Raw genomic sequence first — 23,925 nt, 5'->3', positions numbered from 1 at the left:
GGCGGGATCTCAGGTGGACTCGGACGAAGGTGCAGAAATGAAGCGGTGCGGGGAAGGCGTGGACCAGGTGGCGGCCCGGTGCCGCGGGTCACGGTGGGGACAGGGAGACGGCGAAGAGGCGAGATCAGGAAGGAGACGCATCATGAGATCGCGAGTGCTGTGTCGAGGAGGGGGACTTCAGTCCGGAGGTCACAGGAAGTGGCTTCGGGCGTTTGAGCAGGAGTGTGAAACCAACCGACATGGGACATGGCACTGCTTTGACTCTGTGGCCGTGATTTTGCCAGGGAGGCCGAACGAGGCATCACAGACTGGGTGGCTTAAGGAGGCGTTTCTTTCTCACCGTGCTGGAGCCTGGAAGTCCGAAAACAGGGTGTTGGTGGCTTTGGCTTCTCCGGAGACCTCTCCCCCGGGCTTGTAGGCGGCTGCCTTCCCTCTGCGCACGGACGCCCCGGGTGTCTCATGTGTGTCCAAGTGTCCTCTTCTTAGAAGGATGCCAATCTGATTGGATTCGGGCCCCCTTTAAAGACCTCCTTTTGACATAAACACCTCTTTAAGACCCTGCCTCCAAATATAGCCACGTCCTGAGGTCCCGGGGGTTAGGAATTCTGGCGGGGAAACAGTTCAGCTCATAACAGGACCCACCCACCTGGAGCGTGTTCTGTTGGTTTTTTGCAGCTGAAACAGTCTGGCTTTGTCAGGGACGCACCTGTTTGGGTTTTTTTTTTTTTTCAACACTTTTTATTTATTTTTGGGACAGAGAGAGACAGAGCATGAATGGGGGAGGGGCAGAGAGAGAGGGAGACACAGAATCGGAAACAGGCTCCAGGCTCCGAGCCATCAGCCCAGAGCCCGACGCGGGGCTCGAACTCACGGACCGCAAGATCGTGACCTGGCTGAAGTCGGACGCTTAACCGACTGTGCCACCCAGGCGCCCCCTGTTTGGGTTTTTTTAGTTCTACGATGTATCCGTAAGTGCACAATCATGTTTTAGGAAAACCTGCATGAATTAGCCCATGGGTACCAGGAGAACATGCTGACGGCATGTCCCCCCCCCACCCCGCTCGCCCTGCACCCCTCCGCTGAGCCACCTCCACCTGCTCGCTCCTGGAAGGCTTCCATCATGGAGCCTTTGCACTTGCCATTTGTTTGCTGGAACATTCTTCCCCGAGACCTCCGCACACCTCCCCCTCTCAGACCCTGTTATCCCCAAATCTGCAAGGCAGCGTCCCGTGTAAGGCAGCATCCGTTCCCCACCCGATGAGCCGTCGGACCAGGATCAGACAGTCCACCTGCGTATTTGTTTATTTGTTAACTGTCTGTGTCCCCACCAAACGCGGTGTTCAGGAAAGCGGGGACTCTGTCCGCTGCTGTTTCCGTCCAGCTCGGATATAGTAGATTGCATTGAGCACAGCGTGTAGACTCAGTAGCAGGTGAGTGATTCTACCAGGATCGGCTTTGTGTCCTTACACATTTTGTGTTTAAAGATTTTCATTTCCTTAGCGTGCTTATCTAAAGGCATGCTGAGAAAAGGTGGTTAGCGACGTCACTCCTTAGGTTATAAGTTCAGGTATGATGCTTTCATCGGAGGAAAACCAGTGTTCTTCTATATCCATGGTTCACGAGCTACTTCTCTGTCTTCCCAGGTTGCGTTTCCAGAACCATCTAAGCAAGATGGTAGACACAGAAAGCCCGATTTGCCCCCTGTCCCCCCTCGAGGCTGATGATCTGGAGAGCCCATTATCCGAAGAATTCCTGCAAGAAATGGGAAACATCCAAGAGATTTCTCAATCCATTGGGGAGGACAGTTCCGGAAGCTTCAGCTTTACAGAATACCAGTATTTAGGAAGTGGCCCGGGATCAGATGGATCTGTTATTACAGGTGAGGGTGCTGTATCCTTAAAAGCTTTATTTAGAAATGTTTTGGTTTCGTTTTTTGGTTTTGGTTTTGGTTTTTTGTGGTTTTTCTTTTTTTTTTTTTCTTTTTTCCTGCAGAGAAAATTGTTCTCTCTAGCTGGAAAAGAGGTCACATCTCTGTGCAGCAAACTCTTTAGACATGATAAGGCATAGCCCATTCACCTGGGCCTGCTGTGCCGTGTGTCTCACAGTGCGCTTCTTTCAAAAGCCATACACGTATCAAATAATACTTGAAACTCAGTTAAGGCAGTCAGCCACATTTCTAAAAAAAAAAAAAAAAAAATTGACCTATTTCTTTAAAGCAGAGGCTCCTATTCTAATAAAAATGATGGTTTTTTAAAATCTGGAGATGTATACGAGCCATCTCCCTAAACTCTACATTGCATTACGAACTACATCGAGTGCCAGCAAGGCAGAAACAAAGAAATAAAACACGGGGGCCACTCGGGTAACCTCTGGGATCACTGAGAAGGAAGAAGACGTAAAACGGTTCATCCTTCCAGACAGCACTTAAGCGAGCCCGGGGTGACGTGGCGTAAACCGTGCCCTCGATTCGAAAAGGCTCCGTCTGGGGTGCACCTGACTCCACACGCTTCCTGGCAGAAGCGGGTCTCCAGTCGGGACTGACCGGGCTGGACCGGGGTCGGCCCAGCTAGCGGTTGGCAACAGGGGTACGTGTGGTTGTCGGCTCTGAGCATGGAATACCGGGGCCCTCCGGGGAACCGAGGGAGAATGTTCTCCACGGCTGCGTCCATGAAAGGTCTCTGCGTCCTCTCCCCTCCGTGGCCCCCTATATGAGTCCTGAGCCCGGAGCACGTTTCTCCCTACTGCCTTCTCACTCATTCCTGCTCCAGGAAGATGGTTTTCGTGACGATTGCACTGACTTTAGTGACGGTGGGGAGGGAGGGTTTGTGCTGTGCTGAACGGCATGCACTGATAAAACCTGTGCAGGGAGAGTAGTGCAAAGCGGATGCACTCTAAACCCAGCAGGCCCACCGGGGACAGACATTGTTCAAAAGGAGATGTGAATGGGGCGCCCGGGTGGCTCAGTCGCTTAAGCGCCCGCCCGAAGGTCATGATCTCACGGTCTGTGGGTTCGCCCTCCGTGTCGGACTCTGTGCCGACAGCTCGGAGCCCGGCACCTGCTTCGGATTCTGTGTCTCCCTCTCTCGCTGCCCCTCCCCCGCTCGCACTCTGTCTTTGTCTCTCTCTCTCTCTCTCTCTCTCTCTCTCAAAAAAAGTAAACACTAAAAAAAAAATTAAAAAGAAATAAATAGAAGGAGACGTGAATGGGGGTGTGCCCGGCAACCATGGTTCATGGTGCGTGCGATGCGACGGTGCCTGTGATGGGGACGAACAGGAAGCAGGGGAACCAGAGAAATCGTGCGCGTTCCCTGCAGCGGAACGCTCTGTGGTAACTTCAAGGAATGAGTTCGCTCCGCTTGTGTCAACATGAATCCGTGTACAAAGTGGCACTGAGTGAAAATATGCCGAAGGATATCTTCAGCGGGATTCAATTCCCGCGAAACCTCCAGCACCAGAGAGTGCGTGGGGTGGGTGGGTTCGGACGCGCACCTCGTGAAGCTGGCTCCAGCTTGACTGTGTCGATCACCCACCGAGAGGAGAGAGGGGGGCGGGGGCGGAGGGGGGGGTCTCCGGCCAAGAAAGAGACGGGGGTGGGGGGGGGGGCTCCGTGGGGAATTTAGCCCTTGCAGGTGGTACTTTCAACAGAGACGTGAAGCCGTGTGGCAAAGCGTCACAGTTTGGAAATCCGGGCGGTGGCTGTTATGCTCTATATTTTCCTCTATGTTTGAAGTACTTGAAAGGAAAATTAAAGCAGCGGGAAGGAGCATTCCTGGCAGGAGGAAAAAAAAAGGCAGCTTGTGCAGAGGCTCACGTAATCCTTGTGAAAACCCCGGATTGGTGCCGCTTTGCAAGTGGAAACGAACCCGCGGGAATTAGGTAACGTGGCCCGGTCACACAGCTGGAAAGAGGCCGCGCTGAGACTTGACCCCGTGCTCCCCAGCTGGCTCCACAGCCACGTTGTTTGTACGGACGTCCCTTTTGACGCCCCGCTCTCGACCTCGTGACTCAGGGATCGTGCGATCCGTGGGGCACCCTGTGAAGATGATGCGTGAAAGGACTCTGCGGCCTTCGTGACCGAGCAGCCTCTGTGGTGACCCCAACGGACCTTTATAAACGGTTCAAGTCTTGGCGGCTTTTCCCATGACGTGTTCCAGAGGGAGTGTCCCGGGTGACGGCCGCTTCCAGAAACAGGGAGGGAGGGAGCAAGGAAGAGCCTCTGTGTTGTAGGCCCGCCTTGCCGGGTCTTGTGGCCAGCCCGCGCCGGGGTCAGGGACGGTGACAGCCCAGCTACCCAGCACCGGTTAGCCACCGCATGGGCCTTACCTCCCTGAATCCCAAGAGCCGTGTTTGAAATCAGCACAGACACCCTGGGGAGGGGCTCTGCCGTCCCCCATCCCCCCAACACCCCCCACAGCACAGACACCCTGGGGAGGGGCTCTGCGGGAAGGAGTGCAGCATCAACCGCTTCCAGCAGGTGGAGAGCCGCTGGGGCTACAGCTCGACACCCAGCTCTCCACCCCTCAAATGGGTCCTTTCTTCTCCACATCGTAGACACGCCGCACGCCGGGGTGTTTCTGTGCACTCTTTGTGGTTACGTTGACTGTCAGAAATCGGTTTTCTTCCAGGTTCGAGATTTTTTTTTTTTTCTTAAAGGAAGTGGTTTCTTCCCCCTTCTTTGGAAAACATACAGTCCCTCTTATAACGAAAGGATTTGAGGATACGCCTTCCTTCAGGCCAGACACAGTCTCGAGGTCCTTCCGAAATAAGGAACTTGCGTGAGCGGGGCGGACGTGTCATGGGAAAGCCCCCGGAAAGTTCCGTTCTAGCCGTGGACACGAAGAGTGTTCAGACACCCTCCCACTTTCTCCGGGAAGGCAGAGGCCACACAGCGGCCGCTCGGCCTGGGCTTTCTCTTCCCAAGTCCTCACCCTCCACCAGAAGGAATCTGAAATCACCTTCTTCCAGTTTAGGGCAAGGTAGCTTTTCTAAAACTAACGTCTTTCGGGTCATTGTCAGGAGCTACATGCCGTCTGAAAGCTGGGACACAGGGAAGACCTGGAAACGTCACACCAACTAGCCTCGTGGTCCATACGCTTCGTGGGAAGCCACGTTTGACGCAGCTCCACGGGCTGCCACGCCACGCACGTCCCGTCTAAAGAAAGTAAAGGGCAAGGGTTTGGGGGGAGAGAGTTCCACGCTGGCCTTCGACCAATTCCAAGGAACTTTGTGACCAAAACAGGAGGGGGAACTTAGCAAAGGTGAGCACACCGAGGTGTGCTGGGCACACGCCCCTGCCTCTGCACCGCCAGCCTTTCCCGCGGTGGGCGTGTGGTCCGCCACTCGCAGCCCCTCCGGCCCCTGACTGTTGATCCTTTCGGTCATTTGGAATCACCTCATACTTCTTACCGGTTTCCCAGTGCTCGTGTCACTGGCTAATTTGAGGGATAAGATTATCCCTCATTTGTAAATTAGATCTTCCACCCCTTGGGTGATGGTGCGAAATTACGCAAACTGCTCCCGTGGAAGGGCCATCTATAAAGTGTATTCACATCACGTGTTACACCCAGGAGACCAGATGGGCGAGGCAGCTGGTGCAGCCTGATCTATCTTTCTCCCCTCGATTTTTCTTAGCGACTGGACTGGCATTCCATAAACTGCACATATTTAAAGTGTACCACTTGATGTGTATACGTACACACACACGTTTAAAAACTTTTTTTAATGTTTTATTTTTGAGAGAGAGAGAGAGAGACAGAGCCTGAGCAGGGGAGGGGCAGAGAGAGAGGGAGACACAGAATCCGAAGCAGCTCCGGGCTCCTAGCTGTCAGCACAGAGCCCGACGCGGGGCTCGAACCCACAAGCCGCGAGATCATGACCCGAGCCAAAGTCGGACGCTCAACTGACTGAGCCACGCAGGCGCCCCCCACACACACATTTTAAGTGTGAAGCCGTCACCACAATCAAAATAGTGACCCAATCCATCAACCCCAGATTTACTTGTGCCCTTTTATAAACCCTCTTCTCCACCCTCGGTTTCCTTCCTCTCCCCTGAGCAACCCCTGGTCTTCCTGTCATTGTATATCTGTTTGTGTCTCCTAGAATTTGACATAAAAAGAATAATACAGGGACACCTGAGTGGCTCAGTCAGTGAAGCACCCGCCTCGTGATTTCAGCTCAGGTCACGATCTCACAGTTGGTGGGATCGAGCCCCATGTCAGGGCTGTGCTGACAGCACGGGGCCTGCTTGGGATTCTCTCTCTCTCTCTCTCTCTCTCTCTCTCTGCCCCTCCCCTGCTCTCTCTGTCTCTCTCAAAATAAATAAACTGAAAAAAAACCAAGAAGAATACAGTATGTTCTCTTTTCAGTCTGACTTCTTTCACTCAGCAGAATTATCTGGAGCTTCCTCTGCACCAGTTCAGTCTTTCTGTCTGTTGTGTGGCTCTGCTCCTGTTTGCTTCTCCGTGCACCTGCTGATGAACATTTGAGTCGCTTCTAGGTATTGGCTGCCAGAGATCAGGCCGTGTACCAGTCTCTGTGTGGACTTGTGCCTTCACTTCTCCCGGGTAGACACCTGGGAGCAAATGGCTGGGACATAAGGTGGATGTTTGTGTAGCTTTTAAGAAACTGCCTGAGGGGCGCCTGGGTGGCTCAGTCTGTTAAGCGTCCGACTTCGGCTCAGGTCGCGGTCTCGCGGTGTGTGGGTTCAAGCCCCACATCAGGCTCTGTGCTGACGGCTGGGAGCCCGGAGCCTGCCTCGGATTCTGTGTCTTCCTCTCTCTCTGTCCCTCCCCTGCTCGCACTCTGTCTCTCTCTGTCTCTCAAAAATAAATAAATGTTCAAAAAAAAATTTTTTTTAATGAAAAAAAGAGGAAGGAAACTGCCAAAATCTTTTCCAGAACGTGATACCATTTCAGGCTCCCACCAGCGCGTGTGAGAGCTCCAGCCCCAGCACGCCGTCACCAACTGTAGTTGTGGTCAGTCTCCTGGGTTTTTTCCCATTCCCACGGGCGTGTAGCGGTATGTGATGCTGAGAATCTTTTGCCAGATATCTTCTTTTTAAAAAAGTTTTACTGAAGTGTAGCGGATGTACAATGTTCGTTTCAGGTGCACAACACAGTGAATTTTCCATACGATAATCTGTGCGTTACAGAGCGCTCACCACGGCAAGTGTAGTCACCATCCGCCGCCACGCAGCGTTATCGTGATAGTATCGGCCGTGTTTCCTGTGCCGTACTTTCCGTCCCCATGGCCCGTTTACCAAGTCTGTACCTCTTCTACGTACAAGTCTTCTTCGGTGACATTTCTGTTCAGACCTTTTGCCCGTTTTAAGCCGAGTGGTGTCCTTGCTCTTGACTGCCGAGAGCTATTCCTCTATCCTGGATGCAAGTATCTTCATCAGATATGTGACGTATAAATATTTTCTCCTAGTCCGTGGCTTGTCTTTTCTCTCTCCTAACAGTGTTTTTCAAAACCCAGAAGTCCTTGATTTAGAGGAAATGCGATTCATCAGTGTTTTTTCTTGCATGGATCGTGCTTTCTGTGTCACGTTTAAGAAATATTTGCCTGGCCCGAAGTCACTTTCTTCTACAAGTTTCTGTTTTTTAGGTTTTACATTGATGTACCGGATCTGTTGAGTTAATCTTCATACGTAGATCAAAACTCACTGCTTCTCTCTCTCTCTTTCTCTCTCTCTTTTGCATTTGTAAAGTTCTAGCACACTTTGTCAGAAAGACTGCTGTCTCCACTAAATGGCCTTTGTATCTTTGTCAAAAATCAATTGACCTTACCTGCCTGGGTCTATTTCTGGACCCTCTGTTCAGTTTCACGGATCTGTTGTCTCATTTGATACCAACGCCACTGATTCCTGGCGACTATAGTTTTAAAATAAGGCCTGGAGTCAAGTAGCGTTAAGTTCTCCAAATTTTTTCTTCTTTGCTAAAGGTGCCTTGGGTGTTCTGTTAATTCCAGAATCAGTTTTTCAATGTCTACCCAACAAGCCTGCTAAGATTTTGATTGGGATTGCCTTGAACCAAAAGGTCCATGTGGGGAGAACTGACATCATAACAACACGAAGCCTTTGGGGCCACGGACTTACTGCCTCCATTAGATTCATTCTTCGTTGTTTTCTAGTTTTTAGTGCACAGGTCTTTCACGGTTTTTGTCAGACTTATTGCTAAGTGTTTCATATATTATAAGGTCTTAGGATTTTATGCACAGAGAGTTATGTCATCTGTACATAAAGAGTTGTACTTCTTCCTTTTTTTTTTTTTAAATGGGCTTCATGCTCAGTGTAGAGCCCAGCGTGAGGCTCAAACTCATGACCCTGAGATCAAGTTCTGAGCTGAAATCAAGAGTTGGACACAACCGACTGAGGCACTCAGGCACCCCACTTCTCCTTTTTTAAGCTAGATGCCTTTATTTCATTTTCTTGCCTTATTACACTGGTTAGAACCCCCAGTACAATGTTGAATTAAGTGGGGGGACACCCCTGCCTTGTTCCTGATCTCAGCCTTTCACCGCTACGTATGATGATGCCCCCCCCCCATCATTTTTCATAGATGCCCTTTCTTAGATCGAGGAAATTCCCCTACTCATCTTAGTTTTCTGTGAATTTTTATCAGAAATTGAAGTTAGATTTTGGCAAATGTTTTCCCTGCGTCCGGTAAGATGATCAAATGACTTATCTTTATGATTGATTGATAGGGCGAATTATACTGTTTGATTCCCAAAGGTTAAGTCACCTTCACATTACCACAATAAACCCTACTTGGTCATCACATATTGTCCTCTTTACATATTATTGGACTTCTTAAGTTTTTGTTAAGAATTTTTGCATCCGTGTTCATGAAGGATATTGGTTCTAGTTTTTTTTTTTTTGCAAAATCTTTATCTGGTTCTGGTATCAGATTAATGCTGGCCTCATAGAATGAGTTGGGAAGTCTGCCCTATTCTCCGTTTTCTGCATATCCCTGTACAACTGATACTCTTTCTTCTTAAATGCTTGGTAGATTTCGCACACGAAGCAAATTTTTTTGGTCATATTTCTGTGTTTCATTCTGGATAGTTTCTTTACTGGGTCTTCAAGTTCACTAATCTCTTCTTCTACAGTGTCTAACCTGGCCCTGATCCCATCCAGTGTATTTTTCACTTCAGTTAGTGTAGACTTACTGGCATGACCAGTCTCTACCTAACACATCCAGTCTTTCATTCAGCTCCTTAAACGCTTAGGATACACTCATAAATTTCTATCATCTTTGTTACTTTGGGGTCAGTTTAAGTTCATTGATTTTTCTCCTCATCATGGGTCATATCTTTCTGCTTCTTTACGTATTCTTAATTTTTTTTTAATGTTTATATATTTTTGAGAAAGAGACAGAGGGCATGAGCGGGGGAGGGGCAAAGAGCAAGGGGGACAGAGGATCTGAAGCAAGCTCTGAGCTGTCAGCACAGAGCCCAGTGCGAGGCTTGAACTCACGAACCGCGAGATCACGACCTGAGCCGAAGTCGGACGCTTAACCGACTGAGCCACCCAGGTGCCCCATGTATTTTTTAATTTTTTAATTGGATGCCATACATTGTGAACTTAGTTCACGATGGATATTTTTGTATCCCCGTAAATATTTCTGAGTTTTGTTCTGGGATGTAGTTACTTTACTCGGAAAAGGTTTGACCTTTTAGGTCCTGTGTTAGATGGAACCATAACAGTGTGGAGTCTGCAGGTAAGTGTGCCGCGATACTGAGCCCAAACCCTTTTGAGTACTTTACCTGATGGCCTACGAATTCTGACACTTGCGTCGTGAATGGTGGTCACGGAACTCTACGCAGCCTTATCAGAGTCCTGGATGCCGTCTCCTCTGTCATTTCAGGTCGCCGCTGGAGCGTCTTTTCCTTTTGGTTCTCTTAGCTGGGGGAACAAAGAGATCCGTGCACATGCTAACCCGTGTGTACACGCATGTCTATAAATATTTCTGTACGTAGCCATCTGGATCTCTGTTAAGCAGGAGCTCATACTAATGCTGGCAGCTCTAAGCCACCGCCACGGGGGTCGGTCTCACGCCTCCCAGCTGATCTGCAAGGGCACGCTCCAGCAGTGAGAGTCCTGGTGCCCACCATCCCTCCAGTTCATTGTCCATCTCTGTCTACACGATGGCAGCACCAGGGTGGCGGGCCGTACCCCTGTGGGGGCCACTTTATCCGCCGACGCGCCTTGCTTGCACACAGCTCCTTTGCCTTCCGTCCCATAGACGCCACTGGTTTCCAGGGTTCCTAGGTCATGTCTTCTCCACGCCTCCTTCAGGGAGGCCCTTTCGTACACATGGAACACAGTGAGACGACTTTGTCCCGTTCCGTATGTCACCCCACAGTCCCCCAGCCTCCTAAATATTTTTTATTTGTTTGCACACGTTAAGGCTCGCCCTGTACTGCAACGTTCCGTGGGCTTTGACAAACGCACAGTGTCACGTCACCACTACATTTTCACATTAACTGTTTTACCATTTCCAAAAGACCTGCCTCGCCTGCTCAAGCCCCCCCAGCCCCCGACCCCAGCCACTCGTCTTCGTACCAAGAGCCACGAGTGAGCGTTCCCGTTGTTCCCCATCTTCGCCAGCACTGAGTGTTGTCCACTCTTTCGTTCCGTCTTGTTTTCATTGAAGCCAGTCTCGTAGGTGCAGGGCGACGTCTGCTTGTTCTAATTCACAGTTTCCCAGCGACCGGGGACACGGAGCATCTTTTCTCGGGCTTCATTGCTACCTCTGTATCTTCTTCAGGGAGGTGTCTGTCCAGATCTTCTCCCCGTTTTTTAACTGAGTCGTTGGTTTTTCTTATTGTGGAGTTTTAACACTCCTCTCTGTGCTTTGGATCCAAGTCTTTTATTAGATGTGTGCTTTGCAAACGTTTTCTCCACATCTGTGGCTCGTCCTTTCGTTTTCCTGTCAGGGTCTTTTGGAGAGCAGAAAGAAGTTTTTTTTTTTTTTTTTTTTTTTAACGTTTATTTATTTTTTTGGGACAGACAGAGACAGAGCATGAACGGGGAAGGGGCAGAGAGAGAGGGAGACACAGAATTAGAAACAGGGTCCAGGCTCTGAGCCATCAGCCCAGAGCCCAACGCGGGGCTCGAACTCACGGACCACGAGATCGTGACCTGGCTGAAGTCGGACGCTTAACCGACTGCGCCACCCAGGCGCCCCAAGAAGTTTTTAATTATAAGAAAGTCCAACCTTTTTTTTTTTTTTTAAGTCTTTCACGGATTTAGCTTTCGGTATTGCCCACGTGGGCTTTTATCCTGTATTCTGGTGTGATTTACTGAGTTTACAGTAAAGCGCTGGAGGGAAGCAAAGTAACACCTCGTGTGTGGGCCGCGCCCGGTGCGGGTGGGGAGGCCGCTGGGTGTGTTGGGGTCCAGAACCGGGGACGGCCCAGCGGCAGGTTCGGGGACGCTGCAGCGGTAACAGCAGGTGCACAGGCGGGGGTGGGCCAGCCCAGGACGGGGGCTCCTCACCGAACACCTCACGAGCAGTCGTGCCCTTGGAAACCTGGCGTAGACACCGACGATGCGTCTGCAGTGTTCATGAGTCTTCCCTCCTCTGTTCTCAGACACCCTCTCACCAGCTTCGAGTCCCTCGTCGGTCACTTATCCGGTGGCTCCAGGCAGTGCCGATGAACCTTCCAGCGTAGCCCTGAACATTGAATGTAGAATCTGTGGGGACAAAGCCTCAGGCTACCATTACGGAGTTCACGCGTGTGAAGGCTGCAAGGTACGGTGGAGGGGAAGGTCCCTGCTCCAGGGGCCGCGTGTGGTTCCTTTTACTTACTAACTTATTTAATTTATTTTGAGAGAGCGAGAGAGCAGGGGAGGGGCAGAGAGAAACAGAGACAGAGAATCCCAAGCAGGCTCCACGCTGTCAGTGCAGAGCCGGACGTGGGGCTCGAACTCACGAACCGTGAGAGCGTGACGTGAGCCAAAATCAGGAGTCGGGCGCTTAACCAACTGGGCCACGCAGGCGCCCCTGGTTCCTTTTATGTTTTACACAGATTTTCATCACTACTAAAAAGATCTGCCGAAACACAGACATAAGAAACAGACCCACGTGAGAGATTAGCTTCTCCGTTCAGAGGGTCTGGGGCAGATTGCTGGACCGTACTCGTTTGCAAGTGGAAGAGACATGTTTGAAAGAAAAGAAACAGTAAGAGGGATCCCTTTATTTGAGGCCGGGGCCAGGGAGCCCACTCGCTCTTTCAGTCCTCAGCAGGCCGGGGGGGGGGGGGGGCGCCGGGGGTCCTCACGGCCATCGGAGGTGGCCGGACGCCACATCGTGCCTTTACGACGATGTATGTGTTCTCAGCTCTGGGGTTTCGTGTACACGACAATCTCAGCGTCCGGTCACGGGCAGAAATCTCCTTCCCCTGCGCGCACGGAGACAGCTTACTGACTCCTGGAAGATGCCGCGGCCTTTACCGGGGCAGGTGCGACCCGCCTCCTTGAGACGCTGTCGCAGCACCCGGACCTGGGGCGGCCTTGGAGGCCTGCGTCGCAGGGAGAAAAGGGGCTGCGTGAGCGGGGCCGGCTCTGCCTCCCGACGACGGTTAGAATTCTGTCTTCAGCCCCCCGCCTGACCCTGTGCCTCCTCCGGCCATCCCGCTGCACAGACCCAGACGACCAACTGAGTGAAGGCACCAGCCTCCCCTCCGGTTCCCCAAGAAATTGCCGTCACCCCTCCTGCGGGCCCCGGGACCAGCCCCATCAGAAAGACGTAGGAAGGCGTGGGAAGCAGAGAGAACAAGAACCGAAGCAAATACACAGACTCCTTCACAAGCCTTCTGACCACGTGCCTGTTGCAGGGTGGCCTCTTCTGCGGGGCCGCACCTACGTTCCTTTCGTTTCATTTTTTTTTTTACGGGCTAAGTAGTGACGTTTTCTCTTACTGGGGAGAGCTTAAGATGCTTCTGTAAAGCAAGACAACTGTTTACAAACAGTTGGCTCCCTTTTATTGTGGTCGATGGGAATCGCTGTCTTGCAAGGAGTTAATACTCTCCTCCTCCAAGAGGCCTAGGAAGTGTTTAGTCCCCAGTAAGGGTGTGGGTGGGACAGGGAGGGGTGACGCTTGTCCGACCCGGAGCAGGGCCGAGTAGCCCTGGGAGACCTCACATGCGTCTCCCCAAAGCAGGGGTGGACGTTCGGAAACCGCTTTGCACTTTGCCACATTTTGTTGTGTTTCGTCTTAGGTGTAATGACATTTGCGATTTTCAGTTTGTCCCAATTATGTCAGACTTTTTAGAACCGTTCTACTAATTCTAGTTCGTTTGCAAAGGACCATGAATGAGCAACAAGGAGCACGAGTAAGGCAGTGACCCCGACTTGGCCGCGGCCCACGGTCGCTGATCGACTGTGTCTCAACCCCTCAGGGCTTCTTCCGGAGAACGATCCGACTAAAGCTGGCGTATGACAAATGTGACCGTAGCTGCAAGATCCAGAAAAAGAATCGAAACAAGTGCCAATACTGTCGTTTCCACAAGTGCCTTTCGGCTGGGATGTCCCATAACGGTAGGTAAGGTTGTCTAGCGTGCCTTCCCAGCCCGCGCCTCAGCTTTCCTCCCCCGTTGGGTCGCAGCGCACCGTGTTTTCCATGAATGCGCTGCAAAGACAGTTAGGACCCAGGTCGTTCTGCAACCAGAGTAGCCTAAGAAAGTAAGAGTCTCACGTGGCTGAGCTTGCGCAGCGTGCCTGCGATTCCCGTTAGAAACTCCACACGGTAAGACCGGGGTCTGAGATTTCCGCTGGGATGCCGGAATGGTCACAGCGTCCGAATGGAGCGTGGGCCTTTGTAGGCACCTTCCCACGCTGAATTCCATTATTCGGAATCATGCCGCGAGTTTAGAACGTGCCAGTGAGGACGTGAAGGTATAACCAGTTCCCAGCAGCGGCTGTTCCCAGTCCCTTCTGGAAAAAGAAAAAGGGTGCCGGACGGACTCGTTCTAGCGGTCACTTCCGTCTCCTTGAACTAAGGGTCAGTTTTGGACCTGACGACAGTAAACAACCCCCAGCCGGTCCTGTTGCTGAAATGAGTAAATGGTGTGGCCTTTTCTTTTCACCTTTTTTTTTTTTTTTTAAAGTCCAGGATTTATGAAGGTTGAGTTTTATCTTCCTTGCTCCAGAGCAGAACCTTGGCCGATATGGAGGGTGGGTTTTGACTCGTGGATGAATCCTCGGCGCGAACTCTCTGCCCGGCGGTGGGTGGCTGTCACGGGCCGCCTTGCTCACTTCTGCTCGCTTCCTATTCCCGTTTCTCCTCCCCCCCCCCGCCCCCCAGCAATTCGTTTTGGACGGATGCCAAGGTCTGAAAAAGCAAAACTGAAAGCGGAAATTCTCACATGTGAACACGACCCAGAAGATGCTGAAACAGCGGATCTGAAATCCCTCGCCAAGAGAATTTACGAGGCCTACCTCAAGAACTTCAACATGAACAAGGTCAAGGCCCGGGTCATCCTGGCAGGGAAAGCCAACAACAACCCGGTAGGTGTCCCCGCGGCTGTTTGCCATCCAGCCTGAAGTGTCCCCCTGGCGACCCGTCAGCTAGAGTCCCACGGAGGGGCTGAGGAAACAGGTGTTAGATGTTGGGAGAGTGGTGTCACCCCCACGGCGAACGAGAGGCCACGGATGGAGGCGTCCAGAGACTAAGGGGCAGCTTAACAGCAACTCCTGGGTTCACTGCGTCTCAGAGCTCCTGGCAACCAAGTTATTACAATGACTGCGTGATTAATACACACACACGCACGCGCGCACACACACACACACACACACACACACACATCTGGTTAATAGCTTAGGGGCATTTCTTAAGTGCATTCAAAAAAATCTCTATTTTATGCCAGAAAATGAAAGCATTTTCTTTTCATTCAACCTGTGTTTTATTATTTATTATTTTTATTTATTCATTTATTTTGAGAGACAGAGAGAATCCCAAGCAGGATCCGTACTGTCCGTGCAGAGCCTGATGTGGGGCTCGAGCTCACAGATCATGAGATCATGAACTGAGCTGATATCGAGAGTCAGATGCTTAACTTCCCAAGCCACCCAGGTGCCCCCCAACATGCGTTCTTACTTATCCTTCCCCTAAAACTCCTCCCTCTTTTCCCATCACCCCTCCCCTCCCCCCTTCCGAGGCCTCCTCCTGTTTCTTCATTGAAAAGGCAAGGATATCTCTGGGCTTAGAAAGGGCTATTCGCTTACGGAAATTTTATTGTCTTCTCTGGACCTTTTCCGCAGCACTGAGCGGGTGTCTGGGGATCCTCCTTCACTCTGCCTCCTGCCCCCCGCCCCGACCCCATGGTCAGCTCAGCCTCCGTCTCCATTACAGAACTAATCTCAGGGCCTCTTCAAAGAGGGGCTGGCCCATGGTTGGCTGATGAAGATATTTTGCCTTTTTCCTACACGCATGGTGAAACAGGTTTAATTTGTGCTAATGAGTAGCTAGCTGAAAGCAATCCTGATTGGGAATTACAAGCTGGAATTTTTAGTCACAGGAAAATGAAGTATTTCACAAGCCGCTTACTTTCATGAACAAACCAACCTTCTCTTTGACGGAGTCTTTAATTCTTCAGTGAAATTCTCCCATTAAATAGGCTGAGACATTTCAGAACAGCTCAGGCAAACTCTATTAAATTGGCAAAGCCACACCCATGCTGGGAGGCCCCAGAGGCTTTTATAAATGAGACCCTTTCTGGATCACAAGGGTGAGAATAAAATAACTTTTTAATTTTGAATTTCCCTCTTGGAAATGATTAGAATAACCCTGTATTAGAGTCACCGGCAATTCTGATCTCTTTGAGATCTTCTCTTGGCCGCTTGGGTTTTTAGAATTTAAAGGGAACTTAAAAGTCATCTTTACTCTTAACCAAACACTGTTCTTTAATATTAATTTCATTCCCACGGAGTATCTTTCCGAGATCCTTCCCACCGAGATCCACACGCCCTTGGAAGGGGCCCCCTCGGCCCGAGCTGATGCCATCTGGGCATTTCCTCTCTGGGAGGAATCTATTTTCATCTTAAGGAAATAAATAACAGACTTGAAGTCTGGGCTGGGGCTTCACTGTACGGAAGAAAGGGAATTCAGGAAACTGCTCGCGAGGGGGCGCGTGCCTGCCCCTGCCCCCCACCTCCAAACCAGAGTGCAAGGTCACCAGTCTGAAAGGCAGCGTGCAGGTGTCTGCTGCTCATGGCCAGTGATCCTATGATCGCGGTGTCTGCACAGGGCCGGACTGCTTGCCACCCAAGGCCCTCTGCCTTGGCCCTCCCCCGTCCCCCTCCTCCCCACCAGCCCAATGGGGCACTTCCTGGGACTTAGAGCCCCCAGTGCAGGACACAGCCTCTTCAAAGACCCGTAGCTGACCTGGAACCAGTTAGGAGGCTGGGTGGGCCGGGAGGGGGATGCTGTGGGAGGGGAAGGGGGAGGGGTGCAGAGAGGGTCTTGAGAGGAAGAAGGGGGCTACAGGAAGCATGGAGATTCCACGGCTTCGGGGAAAGATCCGCAGGGGGGTGCCGGCAGGGATGGCGAATGTTTCCGTCCGCACAAGGGCTGGTTTGAGCCCCTGAGATCGCCGAACCTTGAGGCCAGAAAACGAGCAGGGTCCTCCGGTACCTAGTCCTCGCTTGTCAGGTCCCTTGCTGCCCCCTGATATGAGGGTGTCAGAACAAGCCGAGGTGCAGAGGCGACATCGGCGCCCTCCGAACTTGGCTTCCAAAAGAAGTGCTCTTCAACAGTGTCCTAAAAAGTCCGTGTGTTGATGTGTGAGCTGTTAAGAATGTCACAAGGAGACGTTCCAGGAGGCCACTTGCAATGAGATGGCGAGGAGCGCTGAAGTCTGGGCCTTCCGCGCTCTGTCCCCTCCCGAGGGCGCCCTCCGCGTGCGGGCCGCTCCCAAGTGCTCAGGCCCCAGCTCTGCACACGTGCACACACCCGTCCTCGCTCCAGCTCACTTCTGGCTTCAGAGGCCTTACAGCCCTGAAGAGACAGAGGGTGAGTGGGGGAGGGGCAGAGAGAGAGGGAGACACAGGATCCGAAGCAGGTCCCAGGCTCCGAGTTGTCACCACAGAGCCTGACACGGGGCTCGAACCCACCAGCTGTGGTCAGGTCAGATTGTGACCTGAGCCGAAGTCCGATGCTTAACGCTTAACCGACTGAGTCACCCAGGCCTGGCTACAAGTTTCTTAATTCAGATGTTCCTCTCAAAGATTCCCGTGTTGCCCACAATTGTCAGGGATTATGTTTAGAGTCTTTGAATGTCACCAGTCATGGAAAATCTTTGTCCTCTGGGAACATAATTTTTGGACAAAATCATGAGTCAGTAGCAGCCAGCCTGAATGCAAACTGGGATTATAGTAACAGAGTCAGGTGTCTTGTCTGAGAAGACTAAATGAAGCAAGGGGACGAATTTTTGACCTGTGGCTGGGAATGGATTCTAACACTTGTTGTTTAATTTTTTTGAATGTTTATTTAATTTTGAGAGAGACAGAGAGTGAGCAGGGGAGGGGCAGACAGAGAGAGAGAGACACAGGATCCGAAGCAGGCTCCAGGCTCCAAGCTGTCAGCACAGAGCCGGACTCGGAGCTCAAACTCACAGACCGTGAAATTGCGACCTGAGCCAAAGTTGGACGCTTAACCGACTGAGCCACCCAGGCGCCCCAGTTTGTTTGTTTGTTTGTTTGTTTTAATGTTTATGTAGTTTTGAGAGAGAGCATGAGCCCGGGAGGGGCAGAGAGAAGCGGACAGAGGATCCAAAGCAGGCTCTGCGCTGACAGGAGCGAGCTCGATGTGGAGCTTGAACTCACCAACCGTGAGATCGAGACCCGAGCCGAAGTCAGACGCTTAACCGACTGAGCCACCCAGGCGGTGGCTAACCCTCTAACACTAGTTTTGAAAGGAATGCCAACATTATTCTCAACATTTTTTTTTTTAACGTTTGTTTATTTTTGAGAGAGAGAATGTGGGCACAAATGCACGTGGGTGGAGGGAGGGGCAGAGAGACAGGGAGAGAGAGGATCCCAAGCAGGCTCCGTGCTGGGAGCGCAGAGCCCAGTTTGGGGCTCGAATCCACGAACCACGAGTGAGATCATGACCTGAGCCAAAGTCAAACGCCGAACCGACTGAGCCACCCAGGCGCCCCTGTTCGCCATGTTCCTGATTCTTCGGGACAAGGGGCCTCCTGGTGTCATCCTGAAATGGCATCACCTCTTTAGGGGATGTTGCTTCAAGATTGAAAAACATACTTTTTATACTGTTTACTAGAAATGTGTAGTAAAACCTAAACTGAAGCTTACTAAATGGTTTCATCCAAAGCAATTACACCAATAATTCACAAGTAAGTTTTTCCTAAAAGCTGGTGCTGCCTGACTTTCCATAGAAAGTGCTGTTTAAATGTATTTAAAGACGAGTTCTTGGGGCGCCTGGGTGGCTCAGTCGGTGGAGCCCCCGACTTGAGCTCGATGATCTTGCAGCTTGTGGGTTCGAGCCCCGCGTCGGGCTCCGTGCTGACAGCTCGGAGCCTGGAGCCTGCTTCGGATTCTGTGTCTCCCTCTCTCTCTCTGCCCTCCCCTGTTTGCACTCTCTCTCTCTCTCTCTCAGAAATAAACATTAAAAAAAAATTTTTTTTAAGTAAAGATCAGTTCTTGTCAGTAACATCATCAACACACACGATACCAATCAGGTTTGCACATGAGTGATAGATGTCAGTTAGGAGAACCCTCTGGTCTCGGTGGGGAGTGATTTGGGGGAAATTGGGCAGGTTTCTGCCTCACGCTATTTCAACTCATCACAGCATGCTTTATTTATTTGAAATGACCACCCGTGATGGCAGATACATTCATATTCTAACTTAAGTATAAAAGGCACATTCCACAGTTATATATAATAAGCAGCATGGGTATTTTTAGATGGTCCTATCAACTGTGTTTATCAAGTGTGTTAGCATACATAATTTCTCTTTAATAAACATTGGTTTCTTAATATGAGCACCTGTTTTGAATTCAAATGGTTCCTAATTCTGTTAGTGAGGCCCTGCCTCCTTAAAATCCAAGTGATGATTTTATAAAAATGAAATGAAATATTTGTGCCAGTTATATCCCCATTTATGAGAGTATGTTTCACATAAAACCAGTCCCGGATGGGTTTCGGGGGCGTGTATCCCGTTTCAGAAGGCCCTGTGCCTGGAAGGGCCCCACGCTGGGATGTAATGTTCTGTTGCTGTCTTGAAATTCTTCATTTTTTAACAAGGGGCCCCACGTTTTCATTTTGCCCTGAAGCCTGCAAATTCTGCAGCCGGTCCTGCGAGATGCACCATCAAAAAAGAAACCCATGTTCTGTGGTCACATACTTTGGGAGCTACTGCCTGTCCCTGCTCTCGAAGCTTCACTGCACACACCTGTTGTGATAGACTCTGGAAGGTCCTAACTTCCTTTAACTCAGCGTTTCCCAAATTTCTCTGGCCACACAACTTTGTTTTAAGACCTTTATTTCTGCCATAGGTACTTTTTTTTTTTTTATATTTATTTTTGAGAGAGACAGAGTGCAAGTGGGGGAGGGGCAGAGAGAGAGGGAGACACAGAATCCGAAGCAGGCTCCAGGCTCCAAGCTGTCAGCACAGAGCCTGACACGGGGCTTGAGCTCACGAGCTGTGAGATCATGACCTGAGCCGAAATTAAGTCAGACTATTAGCCCACTGAGCCACCCGCTGTTGTACTTTTAAAAAGCCAGTGATGTAGCCAAGGTGGCCTAATAGTATGTTTTCTGGAACTGAGGGGAAAGCCATGTACCCTTTTATTTATTTTAAATGTTGATTTCTTTTTGAGTGAGACAGAGCACAAGCAGGGGAGGGGCAGAGCAAGAGGGAGACACAGGATCGGAAGCAGGATCCAGGTTCTGAGCTGTCAGCACAGAGCCTGACGCGGGGCTCGAACCCACAAACCACGAGATCATGACCTGAGCCGAAGTCGGACACTTAACCGACTGAGCCACCCAGGCGCCCCCCATGAACTCTTTTAAAAGCATGTCTCCAGTCCATCCTAGAATGTTAATTCCTTAAATCTGAGCAATTTCCCATGAAGCAGAACTGCCCCCAAACTTCCTCAAAACAAGGGTAATCTGGCTTTTATGATCTTTGGAGAGCGACAGTTTTAGTCTTCCTTAATCAAACTGGAGATACTCGGAAATTTTGGCTCTGAATTCTGTATTTCGAATGTTTTCGCTCATTCACAGGGAATTTTTAGAGTGTGCTCTTCAGGCGTAGAATCAAATTATATTTTCGTCCAACGCTGTATTGCAAACTCTGATTTTGTTTAAACATTTCAGAAATGGGGCACCTGGCGGTGGCTCAGTCGGTTGAGCGTCTGACTTTGGCTTGAGTCATGGATCTTGCAATTCGTGAGTTCAAGCCCCATATCGGGCTCGCTGCTGTCAGCACGGAGCCCGCTTCAGATCCTCTGTCCCTCTCTCTCTCCGCCACTCCCCTGCTTGTGCTCTCTCAAAAATAAATAAAACATTTTTTAAAAGTTTTTTCAGAAACACTCCCGTGTATCGCTCCGATACTCTGCCTTGCTTCTGGGACAAATAGCACCCCACAGGCGCCCTGAAGGTGGTTTTGCACTGTGGTTTCTCCGGATGCTCTTGGGGGCCCAGAAATAGGGAAGACATCAGGCCAAGGGTCCAGATGCAATGTCAGTGACGTGTTTTGCCCATTGGCAGAGTGAGTCTTAAAATCATGAGCGGCTTATGCGTTCTACATTGAAATATCCCAGGAGGAATTGAAAATAATGCTTCGGCCCGCCTCATTACTGATCTGTAGAACACATTATAAATCACAGAGGTCGCGTAGAAGCTGTCATTTCTTCTGCTCTGCACACAGATCTGGTGTACGTTTTGGCCAGCAGCACAAATCACGTATGTGCATCCGTTCTCTTGTGCCCCACCGGATTACAATCCCTTCTGGGCATGCTGGCTTCAAGTAATATGGCCAGCCGTCTCTTCTTCCCCCCTCTGAAAATGGCACAACCAGTGGGCTCGGATGCAAATGGTATGGCAACATACCGTGGGGGTTTGGCACTTGTTCCGGAACGGAGCGCTAAAGCGCCGATTTCAGTCTTATGCACAGGGAAATGAGGGTTCTTGGAGACTTTTCCCAGTCTATCCCCAAAGAGCAAGGACTTAACAACGCTTGTTTGCTTATCGCTATGCAAACTTTGCCAACTTTCTGAGTTCTGTATATCACGGGTCAAGTTTATTCCCTTAGCCGTGTTAGATAACGATGGATGTCTCCAAAGTTCGTAAAATGGTAAAATTGAGAACTATTATGGGATGAGCGAAATGGGTGCAGGTGATTGAGAGGCACATGTGTTTCATTATAAAATAAAGAAGCCAGGGGGATGAAAAGTACAGCTCAGGGACTCGAGTCAGTAATATTGCAGTAACATCTGGCAACGAGGCTCGTCGTGGTGAACACGGCATCACACGTACACCTGTCGAACCACCATGTTGTGCATCTGAAACCAATGTGACACGGTGTGTCAATTGTACTTCCATGATAAAAATTCAAAAGCTATTGCAATTTAGGAGCTCAGAGAATATTACAAAATATTGGGGCGCCTGGGTGGCTCAGTCGGTTGGGCGTCTGACTTCGGCTCAGGTCACGATCTCGCAGTCTGTGAGTTTGAGCCCTGCATCGGGCTCGGTGCTGATGGCTCAGAACCTGGAGCCTGCTTCGGATTCTGCGTCTCCCTCTCTCTTTGACCCTCCCCCGTTCATGCTCTCTCTCTGTCTCAAAAATAAACATTAAAAAAATTTTGTTTAATAAAATATTAAAAGTGCTTTGCGAACATTCTGTTGTTAGCTTTCCTGCCCAAATCAGACCTTTGTCGTCTTAGCCATGAAATCTCCACCCACTGTCAGGAAGTGATGATTATTATCTTACTGACTTACATCATTAGTTCTCTATGTGTGTCTTCACGTCCCCGATTAGTTTTGAGGTTAAGGATGAAGACTGCCCCATGGGTGATTTGGAGACCGTGGCTGTTCATCAATTCATTGATGATGAAGAGGACTGCCTGTCACCAGTTAATTGACCTTTTCCGGTGTTTCTTCGCAGCCCTTTGTCATACATGACATGGAGACACTGTGCATGGCCGAGAAGACTCTGGTGGCCAAGTTGGTGGCCAACGGCATCCAGAACAAGGAAGCAGAAGTCCGCATCTTCCACTGCTGCCAGTGCACGTCCGTGGAGACGGTCACGGAGCTCACGGAGTTCGCCAAGTCCATCCCTGGCTTTGCAAACTTGGACTTGAACGACCAAGTCACTTTGCTGAAATATGGAGTTTATGAGGCCATATTTGCGATGCTGTCTTCTGTGATGAATAAAGACGGGATGCTGGTGGCATATGGAAATGGTTTTATAACTCGTGAATTCCTAAAGAGCCTAAGGAAACCGTTTTGTGATATCATGGAACCTAAGTTTGACTTTGCGATGAAGTTCAACGCGTTGGAGCTGGACGACAGTGATATTTCCCTTTTTGTGGCTGCTATAATTTGCTGTGGAGGTAAGTCGCTGACTGAACCTGGTGCCATGTCACCTGCAGCCTCCCGATCTGGAGAACAGCCGTAACTGTGGTACGCGCGGGAGTCGGGCACGTGGAGCATGCGCTGGCAGGTGGGAGGGCATCTGAGCCCCTGCATCACCCCTGACAAGACTTGAGTGAGAGTTACATCCTATCGTGTCATATTACAGCATACGTTAACATATGCAAATAAGTAGGGGCGCCTGGGGGGCTCAGTCGGTTGAGCGTCAGACGTCAGCTCAGGTCATGATCCCGCAGTTCGTGGGTTTGAGCCCCGCATCGGGCTCTGTGCTGACGGCTCAGAGCCTGGAGCCTGCTTTAGATTCTGTGTCTCCCTCTCTCTGCCCTTCTCCCATTCACTTGCTCGCTCTCTCTCTCTCTCTCTCTGTCTCAAAAATAAATAAACATCAAAAAAAATTTTTTTAATTAAAAACATACACAAATACCTATTTGTACGTTATATAAACATGTCCTATTCATAATTATAATGCTATATACATAAGTCTATTTCTAATTATAATCATATCAAATATATATTAGGTATAATGGCGATATAATTTGATCTAACGTATCTCATATCTAATGCATCTTAGAATTATGTTATACTATACGGTGTATAATATTACTATTATATGATTCTATTATTACAGGATTATGTCCATATTACCGACAGTATTGTACAGAGTGCCGTATAGATGTTAGCACAGTTTTGTTCACTGTTGGTATATTTATCCTGTTCCATAGTGAAAATCATTAGTAGCTAACTGGCAGATTGCAGTTTGCTTTGCCAAGGACATGGATCCCACGGAAGGGAATCTGGGCTTTCGCCGGCTCTGCGGCTCCCAGAATCTTGGCTCCCCGTCGTGTTCCTTTAAATAACCCTGTCCTGGTATAAGAAGGTCCTCCCTGCACTGTAAACTCGGCTGACCTCACCCAGCCTTGGGGGAGACCGATGGGGCGACCGCCCCCTCACGCTGCCACGTGCTCTTCCATCCCCCCGGGTGCGCGCGCACGCAGAGTTGAGGCTGGCCACGACCGCCCAGACTCCGGCAGCCCGGCGAGGCCTGCCCCTGTTCCCATCCGTCTGCACACAGTCAGGTGGAGGGAGTCCTCGCGCTCTGGCGAAGCGTGTGAAGTTGCAAAACGGTTGTACGTAATCTGCCGCCGTCCTTGGGGTGCTCGAGATGGAGAGAAGCAATGCACAACTATTTATATGTAGGGTGACCACAGTTCTCCAAAGGAAATGACAATCCTAGATCAAGCCTGTATACGCAGAAAAGTGGTGAGGTATCCGTTAAACCCATATGATACATTAAACCTTTGTTTTT

General features: G+C 50.3%; 1 protein-coding gene across 1 annotated transcript in view; it reads left to right on the top strand.

Moving 5' to 3' along the window:
* PPARA (peroxisome proliferator activated receptor alpha) overlaps window positions 1-23,925 on the top strand; it is a 67,029-nt gene that overhangs the window by 41,193 nt on the left and 1,911 nt on the right. The window contains exons 3-7 of the mRNA XM_040490547.1: window positions 1,644-1,879; window positions 11,596-11,756; window positions 13,405-13,543; window positions 14,310-14,512; window positions 22,132-22,579. Coding sequence (XP_040346481.1) covers window positions 1,672-1,879; window positions 11,596-11,756; window positions 13,405-13,543; window positions 14,310-14,512; window positions 22,132-22,579 — 1,159 coding nt within the window. The 5' untranslated portion in view covers window positions 1,644-1,671. The remainder of the gene's footprint in view (window positions 1-1,643; window positions 1,880-11,595; window positions 11,757-13,404; window positions 13,544-14,309; window positions 14,513-22,131; window positions 22,580-23,925) is intronic.

This window comes from Herpailurus yagouaroundi, unplaced genomic scaffold (assembly GCF_014898765.1).
Source record: "Herpailurus yagouaroundi ecotype Mexico unplaced genomic scaffold, PumYag 182, whole genome shotgun sequence".
Classification (NCBI taxonomy): domain Eukaryota; kingdom Metazoa; phylum Chordata; class Mammalia; order Carnivora; family Felidae; genus Herpailurus; species Herpailurus yagouaroundi.
This window is presented reverse-complemented; position numbering and strand designations above follow the sequence as displayed.